The sequence below is a fragment of the Brassica napus genome, assembly GCF_020379485.1.
Source record: "Brassica napus cultivar Da-Ae chromosome C9 unlocalized genomic scaffold, Da-Ae chrC09_Random_64, whole genome shotgun sequence".
NCBI lineage: Eukaryota > Viridiplantae > Streptophyta > Magnoliopsida > Brassicales > Brassicaceae > Brassica > Brassica napus.
Window position 1 is genome coordinate 48,717 of NW_026014423.1, and position 13,784 is coordinate 62,500.

General features: G+C 30.0%; 1 protein-coding gene and 2 pseudogenes across 2 annotated transcripts in view; all 3 read right to left on the reverse strand.

Moving 5' to 3' along the window:
* LOC125595170 overlaps window positions 1–13,784 on the reverse strand; it is a 38,155-nt pseudogene that overhangs the window by 23,199 nt on the left and 1,172 nt on the right. The window lies entirely within an intron of this gene.
* On the reverse strand, window positions 1,436–7,766 carry LOC125595175 (annotated as a pseudogene).
* Window positions 7,516–13,250, reverse strand: LOC125595173 (NAD(P)H-quinone oxidoreductase subunit H, chloroplastic). Its single transcript, XM_048771074.1, has one exon. The coding sequence runs from the start codon at window positions 8,947–8,949 to the stop codon at window positions 7,768–7,770; it is 1,182 nt and encodes a 393-aa protein (XP_048627031.1). The 5' UTR covers window positions 8,950–13,250; the 3' UTR covers window positions 7,516–7,767.

A 13,784-nucleotide genomic window follows, 5' to 3' on the forward strand; every position in this document is an offset into this window, starting at 1 on the left:
TTATTTAAAATTTGAATCTCGACGATTGAGTAAAACTTGTTAGTATTATTTTGAACAAGTTGCCGCTATGGTGAAATGGTAGACACGCTGCTCTTAGGAAGCAGTGCTAGAGCATCTCGGTTCGAGTCCGAGTAGCGGCATAAGATCTTATAAAGAGATTATAAGTTTTATAATCAAATTAATACCCGACTTGTTTCTAAAATCGGGTAAAACCTAGTATTAATTTATTAATTTTAACAAATTTTTATGATTTTTTCAATTTTAGAGCATATATTAACTCATATATCTTTTTCGGTCGTTTCAATTGTACTACTAATTTATTTTTAACTTTATTAGTTAATTTAGATGAAATCATAGGATTTTTTGATTCATCAGATAAAGGAATCGTAATTACGTTTTTTGGTATAACAGGATTATTATTTACGCGTTGGATTTATTCAGGACATTTTCCATTAAGCAATTTATATGAATCATTAATTTTTCTTTCATGGGCTTTTGCAATTATTCATATAGTTTCTATTTTAATAAAAAAAAAAAAATCACTTAAACGCAATAACTGCGCCAAGTGCTATTTTTATTCAGGGTTTTGCTACTTCAGGTCTTTTAAACAACATGCCTCAGTCTGCAATATTAGTACCAGCTCTCCAGTCCCAGTGGTTAATGATGCACGTAAGTATGATGATATTAGGCTATGGCGCTCTGTTATGCGGATCATTATTATCAATAGCTCTTCTAGTCATTACATTTCGCAAGGTCGGATCTACTTTTTGGAAAAAGAATATGAAAAATAAAATGTTATTAAATGAATTATTTTCTTTGATGTACTTTACTACATAAATGAAAGAAATTCTATTTTACTACAACAAAATATTAATTTTAGTTTTTCTAGAAATTATTATAGGTATCAATTGATTGAACAATTAGATTATTGGAGTTTTCGTATTATTAGTCTCGGATTTATCTTTTAACCGTCGGCATTCTTTCAGGAGCTGTATGGGCTAATGAAACATGGGGTTCATATTGGAATTGGGATCCGAAAGAAACCTGGGCATTTATTACTTGGACCATCTTCGCAATTTATTTACATATTAAAACAAATAGGAATGCTCGAGGTATAAATTCTGCAATTGTGGCTTCGCTAGGTTTTCTTTTAATTTGGATATGCTATTTTGGCGTCAATCTTTTAGGAATAGGTTTACATAGTTATGGTTCATTTACATCGAATTAACTAAAACATTAACAAAAAAAGAAAAGAATCCAAATAAAAAAATAGCATCTATATATAACTTCATCTAAGTTAAGAAATCTAATTTAGTTTTAGTAGTAAATCATCAAGAACCTTTTGAATCAAGTAGTACAATGATTCAAAAGGTTCTCACAATACAAAAAGCAAAGACTTCTTATTATAATTCAATTTAATGTTTTTTTTATTTCCTGAAAACTATCCATAAAAATAATTAGATAAAATGGATTCGACCTTGTCACTTGCTAATGAGAGCACAAAATCAGGATAAATCCCAATACCAATTATGGGTAGAAGAATAGAGATTGAAAGAAATAACTCTCGGGGTCCAGAATCAAAAAAAGAAAAGTTTTTGGCATTAATTAACTTGTATCCATAGAACATTTGACGTGACATAGATAATAAATATATAGGAGTTAATATCATTCCAATTGCCATTACAAAAATAATTAAAATTTTTGAAATTAAGAAATATTTTTGGCTGGTAATTATTCCAAAAAAAACGATTAATTCGGCAACAAAACCACTCATGCCCGGTAATGCAAGGGAAGCCATCGATAAGATAGTGAACATTGTAAATATCTTTGGAATGGAGATAGCCATTCCACCCATTTCATCAAGATAAACAAGCCGGATTCTATCATAACTAGTTCCTGCCAAGAAAAAAAGTGCAGCGCCAATAAATCCATGAGAGATTATTTGTAAAATAGCTCCATTAAGCCCAGGATCCGTTATAGAACCAATACCTATAATTATAAAACCCATATGAGATACAGAAGAATAGGCTATTCTCTTTTTTAAATTACGTTGACCGGGAGATGTTGAAGCTGCATAAATTATTTGGATTGTACCGACTACCATCAACCAAGGAGAAAACATAGAATGAGCGTGAGGTAATAATTCCATATTGATTCGAACCAATCCATATGCTCCCATTTTTAATAAGATTCCAGCGAGAAGCATACAGGTACTGTAATGTGCCTCGCCGTGGGTGTCAGGTAACCAAGTATGTAAAGGTATAATCGGTGATTTGACGGCAAAAGCAATAAGAAATCCAATATAAAAGAGTATTTCGAGTGTGACCGGATAGGCTTGATTCCCTAATAGTTCTAAATTTAATGTTGGTTCGTTCGAACCATATAAAATACCTAAAACTCCTATTAATAAAAAAATAGAACTTCCTGCAGTGTATAAAATAAATTTTGTAGCTGAATACAAACGTTTCTTTCCACCCCACATGGATAAAAGGAGATAAACGGGAATTAATTCTAATTCCCACATGATGAAAAAAAGTAAAATATCCCGAGAAGAAAACGATCCTATTTGGCCGCTGTACATTGCTAACATCAGGAAATAGAATAATCGGGAATCCCGAGTAACTGGAAAAGCCGCTAAAGTAGCTAAAGTAGTAATAAATCCGGTCAGTAAAATCGTTCCTATAGAAAGTCCATCTATTCCCAGTCTCCAATAAAAATCAAAAAGATTGATCCATTTATAATCTTCGGACAGTTGAATTAATGGATCGTCCAGTTTAAAATTATAACAAAAAGCGTAAGTCGTTAGAAGAAGTTCTAAGATACAAATGCATATAGTATACCACTTATTAACTTTATTTCCCCTATGCGGGAGAAATAACATTAATGAACCGGCAGATATTGGAAAAACAACAATTATTGTTAACCAAGGAAAATCATTCGTGGTAAAGACAAGATACACCAGGTCCAAAGAACGCGTACTCAAAAAAATATATAAATAAAAAAATATAATTGAACTTTTTTGAGTACGAGTACTTGTCAATAAAAAAAATAAAATGTATTCCAAATTTATTCAAATCAGGTTTTCGGTAACGTATTAATAAGCTAGACCCATGCTTCGAGTTGTTTCATGCCATAAATAAACTCGAACGCTCAAAAAATCCGTTGGACAGGCAGATTCACATCTCTTACAACCAACACAATCCTCGGTTCTTGGGGCAGAAGCTATTTGCTTAGCTTTACATCCATCCCAAGGTATCATTTCTAATACGTCTGTAGGACATGCTCGGACACACTGAGTACATCCTATACAGGTATCATAAATTTTTACTGAATGTGACATAGGATCTATAGTTTTTTTAATGTCATAAATTTTCAATCTAGTAAACTTATAACTAAATGATATATTAAATTAAAATACTAGATGAAGCAATGATTTCTTTTAATAGAATTTTTTAATGAATTCTGGCTCAATTGGTAAAAAATGGGGCTAAAATACTTTGATTTCTTAAATTTTCACAAATTTAATCTAGTAAGTCATAACCTATCATATATGCAAATTTAAACCTATAATTTTTTGATTTATGCTACTTATTTAATAAGGTCGATTGGTTGATGCGAGTTGATTTTCTGTTACGATAAATTGACGAGACTATAGCTAATCCAATAGCTGCTTCAGCGGCTGCAATTGCTATAACAAAAATGCAGAAAATATCCCCTTTTAGTTGGGAATTATCAAAAAAATCAGCAAATGTTACGAGATTCATATTAACTGCATTGAGTATAAGTTCAAGGCACATAAGAGCCCTAACCATATTTCGACTCGTGATCAATCCATAAAGACCAATCAAAAATAAATAGGCACTCAAAACAAGTACATGTTCGAGTATCATTGAGCAACTCCTTATCAATTTTGATTCATTATCAATATGAATAATAAAAACAATTCACCGGATTCAATCAACTAGAATATAACAACAAAGTACGAATAAAAACTATATTAGGGAAAAAATTTCAAATATATAAAATATAAAAATTTATATTTAAAAAATGAAATAGTATTCAATCAAATTGAATGAACGGAAAAAAATATCATAACATACACAAACACAAAGTTTTCTTTGGTCTTTACTAATTGGAACCTTTTTATTGACGAGCCACAGAAATTGCACCTATCAAAGCAACTAAAAGAATTATTGAAATGAGTTCAAATGGAAGAAAAAAATCTGTTGATAAATGAATTCCTATTTGTTGACTATTACTTATTAAATCTTGTTCTAAAATCTGGTTTAATCTTGTAGTCCAAATAACCCCGTACCATGACGTATCGAGAATAGTAGAAATTAATGAAAAAAGAATAGTTGTACAAACCACTGAAGTAATCCCATTCCCAACAGTCCACAGATTGAAATCTATGGAATATTCGGAATCATTCATGAACATCACAGCAAATATGATTAAAACATTTATGGCTCCCACGTAAATAAGGAGTTGTGCAGCAGCTACAAAATGGGAATTTGCTAGAATATACAATAAAGATATACAAACAAGAACAAATCCTAAGGAAAAGGCTGAAAATATTGGGTTAGGAAGTAATACCACTCCCAGACCTCCTACTAGAAGACCAGATCCCAGAAAAACTAAAAGAAAATCATGTATTTTTCCAGGCAAATCCATTATATTATTAAAAAAAGAAAAAATAGAAATCCTTTTCATGACCTTATTAATTTAACCGGGGAATTTTTTTTAATATGTTTCTAATAGAGTGAAATTAGAATCTAATGAATATTAATTGATGTAGATACAATTATTAGACAGTTTCGCTTTTTTATTCTAATATTTTCAACCTATCTATTTCAAGCAAGATAATAATTACGAAAATATTATATTAAAAGGATGAGCCTTAATACTTAATATTATTCTATAAATACAAGTTTTTAATTAAATTCTTTATATAATATAATTCAACAGTTTTGCATTCTTTTTTAATAAAATTAATGGGTTTACCCATTTTTTGTTTGAGGTGAATTCAAAATTGTTCGAATAGTATAATCGTCAATTACTGACATTGGTAAACGCCCCAAAGCGATTTGATTATAATTCAACTCGTGACGATCATAAGTTGAAAACTCATATTCTTCAGTCATTGACAAACAATTTGTTGGACAATACTCAACACAATTACCACAAAATATACAAATTCCAAAATCAATACTGTAATTAAGCAATCGTTTTTTTCGAATATTAGTTTCCAATTTCCAATCAACAACCGGCAGATCTATAGGACATACTCGAACACATACTTCACAAGCAATGCATTTATCAAATTCGAAATGGATTCGACCGCGGAAACGTTCTGATGTTATTAATTTTTCATAGGGATATTGAATAGTTACAGGTAAACGATTTGTGTGGGATAAGGTAATCATGAAACCCTGACCAATATACCTTGCAGCTCGTAGGGTTTGTTGACCATAATTCATGAACCCGGTTATCATAGGAAGCATATTGTAATTATCTATGAATAATTTGATCTTTGTTTCTTTCTCTTGTTTAAAACAAGTAATGAATATCTTGGATTGATTTTCAATTTAGAGTGAAAAGAGTTGGAAAGAAGTTGTTAATAATAGATTACCAAGGGAAATCGGTAAAAGAAATTTCCATCCAAGATTTAATAGTTGATCCATTCTTAGCCTAGGTAAAGTCCATCTGGTTGCGATAGAAATGAACAAGAACAAATAAGTTTTAGCTAATGTAATAAAGATACCAATTGTTGTTCCAAAAATTTGATCCTTTTCAAATAGCTCCAGCATAGATATATACGGAATAGAAATATTCCAACCGCCTAAGTATAGAACTGTTACAAATAATGAGGAAATTAATAGATTTAGATAAGAAGCAACATAAAATAAACCAAATTTGATACCGGAATATTCAGTTTGATAACCTGCTATTAATTCTTCTTCCGCTTCTGGTAAATCAAAAGGTAACCTCTCGCATTCTGCTAGGGAAGAAATTAGAAAAATGATAAAACCTATAGGTTGACGCCACAAATTCCATCCCCAAAAACCATATTTTGATTGTGCCTCAACTATATCAACTGTACTTAAACTGTTAGATAATCCTAGTCGGTGATAACATTACTATTCTCACCGCTATTACAAAACCGTACATGAGGTTTTCGCCTCATACGGCTCCTCGGGGGCCGTAAATAAATATAAGGACCAGATTAGTATTATTTAGATGGATATGATGTGTTCTAAAATGGATTAAATAGAAATATATCTGGGGTCCCGAATTATACCAATGGAATTCTGTCTGCTCAAATTCTAAAACTAAAAAACGCGCTTCGGAATTCATCTCATCCTTTACAAATTTTAATTTCTATTTGTTGAGTAATAACTTAATCCTTTAATAAAGCACCCCTTGTAAAACTAAACCTAGGTTTTTCAGCCCGTCGTGTTTTTCAATTACGAAAAAGAATTAAACATCCTATTAGTTTCTTATTCATGATAGAAATTCTATTTTATTTTCGAAATCTATAAAAAAAAATATACTTGTTTCGTTCCTATTCTTCTTTCTTTCTTTTTTAGAAAAAAAGTAGGTGGACTTAAAAAAAAATAAAGGATTATTTCGTTTCTGATAGTCATTACATTTATCGGTGGATGGGAGCATACTCTGAATCGGAATCTTGGGGAGTACTGCCTGATAATTTCTACAAATTTCAAGCCCCAATTAACCTTCTTTTTTTGTTATCTTATGTTATGCATAAATATCCTTTTCAATTTGGTTAATCTCTATTACAAATTCTTTGTGTATTTTGGTGTTTCTAACCATCCACGCGTTTTTACCTAATTGCCGATCACTTTGTAATATATGTATATGTATAGTAATTTATATAACTGATAGTGAAAACGTCATACGGTTAATATTTTTTTAACCCGCTTCAAGCCCGGCTGACTAATCAACCAACCTTGGGGTAAAGCGATTCTTACGCTTACGTTTATTTCCATTTAACCTTTGTACATAGGAAATGAGACTTAATTTTTCTTTTTACTGCTAATTTCTGAGCAGTTTTTTTTCACTCATATATAACTATCAAATTCAAATTCCTTTTATTAAGATAAACCCGAAAGATAAATATATATATTCCGTTTTTTTTTTCATTTTTTTTTATCTAGAAGAAACGGAATAAACCTTTCTGTTTCAACGAATCGCACGTAGAGATATTGATAAAACACATAGAGTTAATGGTATTTCATAACTAATCGCTTGAGCAGCAGCTCGCAGACCACCTAAAAAAGAATATTTATTATTGATCCATATCCTGACATAAGAAGTCCGATCGGAGCAACACTTGAGATGGCAATCCATAAAAAAATACCGATATTGAGATCCGCTAAAACAAGGTGATTGCTAAAAGGAATTACTGAATAACTTAGTAAAATAGAGATAACTGCTATAGATGGTCCAATACTAAATAAAGGAGTATTTCCTCTAGATGGACGAAGATCTTTGAAAAGTAGTTTTGTCCCGTCGGCTAAAGCTTGAAGAATTCCTAACGGGCCGGCGTATTCAGGTCCAATACGTTGTTGTATCCCTGCAGATATTTCTCTTTCTAACCACACAATTACTAGTACACCAGTTATGATTCCCAATACAAGAGAAAATATAGGGACAAATATCCATATGAGTCCATAGACCTCTTTTAAAGATTCCAATCTAAGAAAAGAATTTATTGTTTGTACTTCTGTTGCATAAATTATCATTTTAACGATCAACTTCTCCCATAATTATATCTATGCTACCGAGTATCGTCATAATATCAGCCAATTTCATTCTTTTAACTAGTTCAGGAAGAATTTGCAAATTAATAAAACCCGGCGGTCGGATTTTCCATCTCCAAGGAAAACCACTTTGATCTCCTATGAGAAAAATTCCCAATTCCCCTTTTGGAGCTTCAACTCTTACGTAAAGTTCTTGTTTCGATAATTCAAAAGTAGGGGAAGGTTTTTTACTAATGAATCGATATTCAAAATCATTCCACTCTGGATTCCTTTTTTTATCAAAGCCTCTGCTTTCTAAATTTTCATAGGGACCCCCCGGAAGTCCTTCCAGAGCCTGTTGAATAATTTTGATGGATTCTGTCATTTCGCTAAGTCGTACTAAATAACGAGCTAATGAATCTCCTTGTTTTTGCCACTGAATTTCCCATTCAAATTCATCGTAAGACTCATAACGATCAACTTTACGAAGATCCCATGGTATTCCGGATGCGCGTAACATTGGTCCGGATAAACCCCAATTTATTGCTTCTTCCCCACCAATAATCCCAACGCCTTCAACTCGTTCTAAAAAAATAGGATTTCGTGTAATAAGTTTTTGATATTCAACAACCTCTGTTAAAAAATAATCACAAAAATCCAAGCATTTATCTATCCAACCATAAGGTAAATCCGCCGCTATTCCTCCAATACGAAAAAAATTATGCATCATTCTCATACCGGTGGCAGCTTCGAATAGATCATATACAAATTCTCGTTCTCTGAAAATATAGAAAAAGGGAGTCTGTGCCCCAATATCTGCCATAAAAGGGCCAAGCCATAACAGATGAGAAGCTATACGACTCAATTCTAGCATAATTACTCTGATATAGCTGGCTCTTTTAGGAACTTGAATATTTCCTAATTGTTCGGGTCCGTTTACTGTTATTGCTTCTGTAAACATAGTAGCTAAATAATCCCACCGCGTTACATAAGGTAAATATTGTATAATTGCTCGGTTTTCTGCAATTTTTTCCATTCCTCTGTGTAAATAACCCAATATGGGTTCACAATCAACAACATCCTCACCGTCTAGAGTAACAATTAAGCGAAGAACACCGTGCATGGATGGGTGGTGAGGTCCCATATTGACTATCATAAGATCTTTTCCTGTAACTGGTCTCTTCATAAGTTTTTCCTTGATTCGTTCTGGTATGAATTAGATTGCTGAAAAAGAAGTTTATTCAAAAATTCAAGATCTAAAAAATTAACTAATTCACAATTTTGGAATTTAACGAGTTTTTAATTCCCGAATATTCAACTGATTAATTAATTCTTTATAACGTACTCTATTTTTTTTTGACAAATAAGCCAGCAGTCGTTGACGTTTTCCCAGAATTTTTCGTAGACCTCTCTGAGATAAATAATCTTTTCTGTGCAATTCCAAATGTGAAGTAAGTCTTCGTATCTTATTAGTGAAACTGACTACTTGAAATTCAACAGATCCCTTGCTTTCTTCTTTTTTTCTTGAAATGAAATGAATGTATTTTTTATCATAAAAAGAAATCCTTCCCTTTTTAATATGAATTGAAAGATATGAATTTTACTGATCAGTAATAATAATGGTAGTTTTTTTGTACAAGGATCCGAATTTAATTATCAACTTATTAATTCTTAATTTATAAAAAAAAGTTTAAATTTCGATCTAAAAAGGAGGATTTTAAAAATTTATTTATGAATTCGCTCTGAGTGGTATCTATGTCAATTCAATGAATCTCATGTATAAAGATTGAATTAAAAAAAATCCCTCACATTTGTGCATCCAATTGTTTTCATATACCGTAACTTATATTATATATTGTTCATATACCGTAACTTAATACTATATATATAGTCAAAATATAGTAAAAAGGATCTACCATTAATGCATTTGAAATCGCGTATACATGTGTATTCTTATCATACTGAAATGATTTCCATTAGTCGTATTAAACCAATAGCGATTCATACAAGCTAAATCTTCTAATCGAAAATTGGGCCAAAGAAAGGATTTTAATTTAATTAGGTTTTTTTATCCTTATCAAGATCTTTCTTTTTATTCAAAACTGTGGTCAAGTTTTGAATATTTGTATCAAATTTTGAATTTCTATCCCTTGCATTTTTTTTTTTAAATTGAAACAAATTAGAATTCGAAATTCTTTACGTCGTTTAGGGGATAGAATAGTTTCAGGGACAAAGAAATTTAAACTTTTTTTTTATAAATATAGCTTTTTTTTTTTGATCTTTTACTTATTTTTGTTTATTTTTATGAACCAATGAAATCCCGATGGTTCTATATATAATAAGTTGGCCGTCGTTTTTTACAGACAAACGAACAGGTTCAACAATCAATATTCCTTTTTTCATTAATTTTGAAAAAGTGAAATTCTTCTCAATCATTAGAATATCTAAGCTCATCTCTCCTCTTTCAATACAAGATATCGTTATCTCGGTTGGATTTTTTAGTCTAACCAAGAGACAGTATGCTTTTACATTATTGAGGATTTTTTGATTAAAAAAACAATTCCATCGCAATTGAAAACGCGAATACCTTTTGAGAAATAAGTCAAGTTCCGCTTCGGTATTGCTTTTTGGTTTTTTTTATTTTTACGTTTTTTTATCTTCGATTCTGTATAATTTTCTTCAATATTTTTTTCTTGCTTTGATAGAGCTGATTCCGTATTTATTTTTGTTTCTTTATCTGATTCAAACTCTTCTTGACCTGCTGATTCGTTTTCTTCTTTATTTAGATTAAAAAACCGAAGGAATTTTTTTCGTTTGATGGTATAAAACCTTTTTTCTTTAGGGTGATCTGTTTATTCACATTTTTGTTTCATTAAAATTGAAAAGAAGTGATTTAATTGGTATGACCCACGGTTTCATTTTATATGTACTAGAAAATAAGAAAAATTCTGGAAAGAAAAAAAAGTCAAAATTTGTTATACGAGGATTTAGTATTTCTTCATTCATTCCCATCCAATCAAAAAAATTTATTTTTTGATTGGCAAGACTCGTCTTAGTTATTTTATAAATTCTTTTATAATTCTTAACTTTAGTTTTAAATATTTTTTTTTACTCCTAGTATCAAGCTCAATATTTACTTTTTTTCTAAACCAAAAGTTGAGAATTCTCCAATCCAAATATTTTCTATGCAAAATTTCCCCTATACTGCGAATATTATATTTTTCTAGAAAACAAGAGATTAAAAAATTTTCTAGGCCTGTAGACATATCAAAAAATTTTTCTGTAGAATGAATAGATTTGTAGCAAAAAAGATTATATATAGAATCCTTTTTGAAATTCTGTTTATGTTTTGGATTGAAAAATAAGTTAGCCTCACAAAATTTTGTTTTTTGTAATTATCAAAAATTTTTTTTCGTATGAATCCACTTTGTTTAAACTTGGATTTAGAACTAGAGAGTCTTGGTTTAGTTTTTTTTTCCATTTTTGGGTTACTAATCTAGCCCATGCAATCTGAGGTAAATTATATTGAGAATGACTTCGTAACCAGTTTTTCCATTGATTTATTTCGGAATTTAAAAGGGTTTTATCTTTCCATTCATAATGAAAGATTCCTTGTTCTTTAAAAAAATCTTTTATTTGATTCTTAACAAAAAAGGATGTTATGTATATGTTATATTCAAAAAAAGACTTTAATTTAGAAAAGTTACTAACTTGAATTTGTGATAATTTGTAAAATACATATGCTTGTGATAAAGAGCATAAGTCATAACTAAAAAAATTTTTTTTGATATGAAATTTTTATAGTCGAAATAAAATAAATGGTATTTTTTTTTTTTTTTTTTCTCCATTTTCCTCATTCTTGTAAATATACATCAAGAATTTTTTTTGTTGAATCAACAAAAAGTTGTGTAGTAATTCTTGGAATATTAATAATACCTAGAAAAATAGAAATAGACAGTTGTTCAACGCAAAATTGAAAAAAAAAAAAAGATTTACGAATTAATCGAGTTTTTTTTTTTTTTAATGTCTGCCAACTTTTTTTTGATGACTCAATTATTTTAGAATCATAACACAGTTTGTTACAACTATTAGTTAGTTTTTCTTTTTCTTTTGAAATTTTTTCGTTTGATTTCTGATTGTCTTTATTTTATCAATCACATTTTTTATTTTGTTTTCGCTGAGTGAAGAATTTGGCCACTCCGTCGATTTTTTTGAACAGATAGTTCATGAATCATCTGATTACTCATTATTGAATTTTTTAGTTTCATTTAATTCATATTTTCTCGGGCCAACTAATGGAATTCTATTTCGTTTTGAAAGGTTTTTTTTTTTTTCTTTTAGAAAAAGCAAGTTTTTATAATCCAGTTTTTAATTTCTTTTTCGACTTTTAGGAAAATTGTTGCTCTTTCTTTGAAAATCCTTAAAACCGGAAAAGACTTCGTTTGGATTTTTTGATTCTTTTTTTAATTCTTTAAAAATAGGTTTAAAAAAGAAGGCTTTGGTTGGTAGAACCAAAAGGTAGGTCAGTTTCCAGCCCCCAAACTGTTAAAAAACGAAAATCATTTTTTTCTCCTTTTGTTTTTTTAGTCGAGCCTTCTGAGATGATTGAAATTTATATTTATGCCAAGGTTTAAGATAAAACGGAAATAGGATTTTTATCTGAATACCATCCGTTAACCAGTTTCGTGGAAATTCTGTTTCGGATAGTTGAACCCCATTATAAGTACATTTAACATGCATTTCACGTTTCCACTCCTTTAAATCCTCTTCCCACTCGGGAAGTTGAAATAATACGATACGGATGCTATTTTAATTATTATCAATAAAGGTAATATAATATATTTTCTAAGAATAGATTGAGTTACTAAAATAAAACCTCTTATTATTTGAGCAAATAAGAAGCTATCCCAAGTTTCCGCAATTTCTATACGTCTTGTTCTTCTTTTTTTGATTGTTCTTCTTCGTTTTTATCAAAAAAAATTTTTTTTTTCCACATGAAATTTCTAAGAATTTTTTTTTTTAGCCCCCATATATCAAACGAAAAAAAAAAAAAATTATCTATTCTATCAAAAAAAAGGGGCGAATGTGCTTTTGCTTGCAAAAATTCCCAAATAACAGTTTTACGCCTTTGGGAACGCATGGATCCTTTAATTATCTCTCGACGAAAATCAGATTGTTGTGAATAACGGATCAAAGCCATTTCATCTGTTTGATCAGAATTTTGATTATCTTTGAGATTAGTATAAATCTCGTTATGCGGTTCTTTTAAATCAGTAAAAACCACTACACGTTTTGCTTTTCTTGAACGAATTCCAGGTTCGGTTGGTATATTTTCTTCAGTTTCAGCTTCCAATTCTTCCAATTCACTTGTTAATTTGTATGACCATTGAGGAACTTGTTTATTGATTTCATGGAAATCAATAAAATTTTTTATAAGAGTTTGATCATTATTATAAATTATAACGACATCAAATAAAATTTTGAAATTTTTATTTCTTCTTCTGACTGAATTTTTTCTTCTTGGGGTTCGGAAAAAAAATAAAGTTTTTTCTCTATTGATAAAGACTTTCTTTTAAATTTTTCTATTGTTTGCTCAAATTTTTGAGAATTAATCTTCAGAAGTATAGCATGAATTTTGTTTATCCAAGATCCTCTTATATTCTTTTTTTTATAGGTTTTGGTTATGATTTGGAACGGAGATAATTTTTTGATTCTTCCGCGCGAAATCCCATGTAAAAATGGATCATAAATTTTAGGTAAATATTCTTTTTGAGTTTCGTTATGACAAAATCGAGTTGTTTTTTCCAGTATATTTTCAATAGACCTTTTTTATCTAAAGCTTCAATTCTATTTAAAAATTCGTTTTTTAAATTTTCCTTTTTTCTTCATTGACCAAACTCCAACAAGTATAAACTTGATCCGAGGTTTTTTTTTCTGTTGTAAATGAAGGGATCTTTTTTGTATCATTTCAAAAAAAGTTGAAAGGTTGGGGGGATATGTAAAAGATATTCGTTCTTTTCC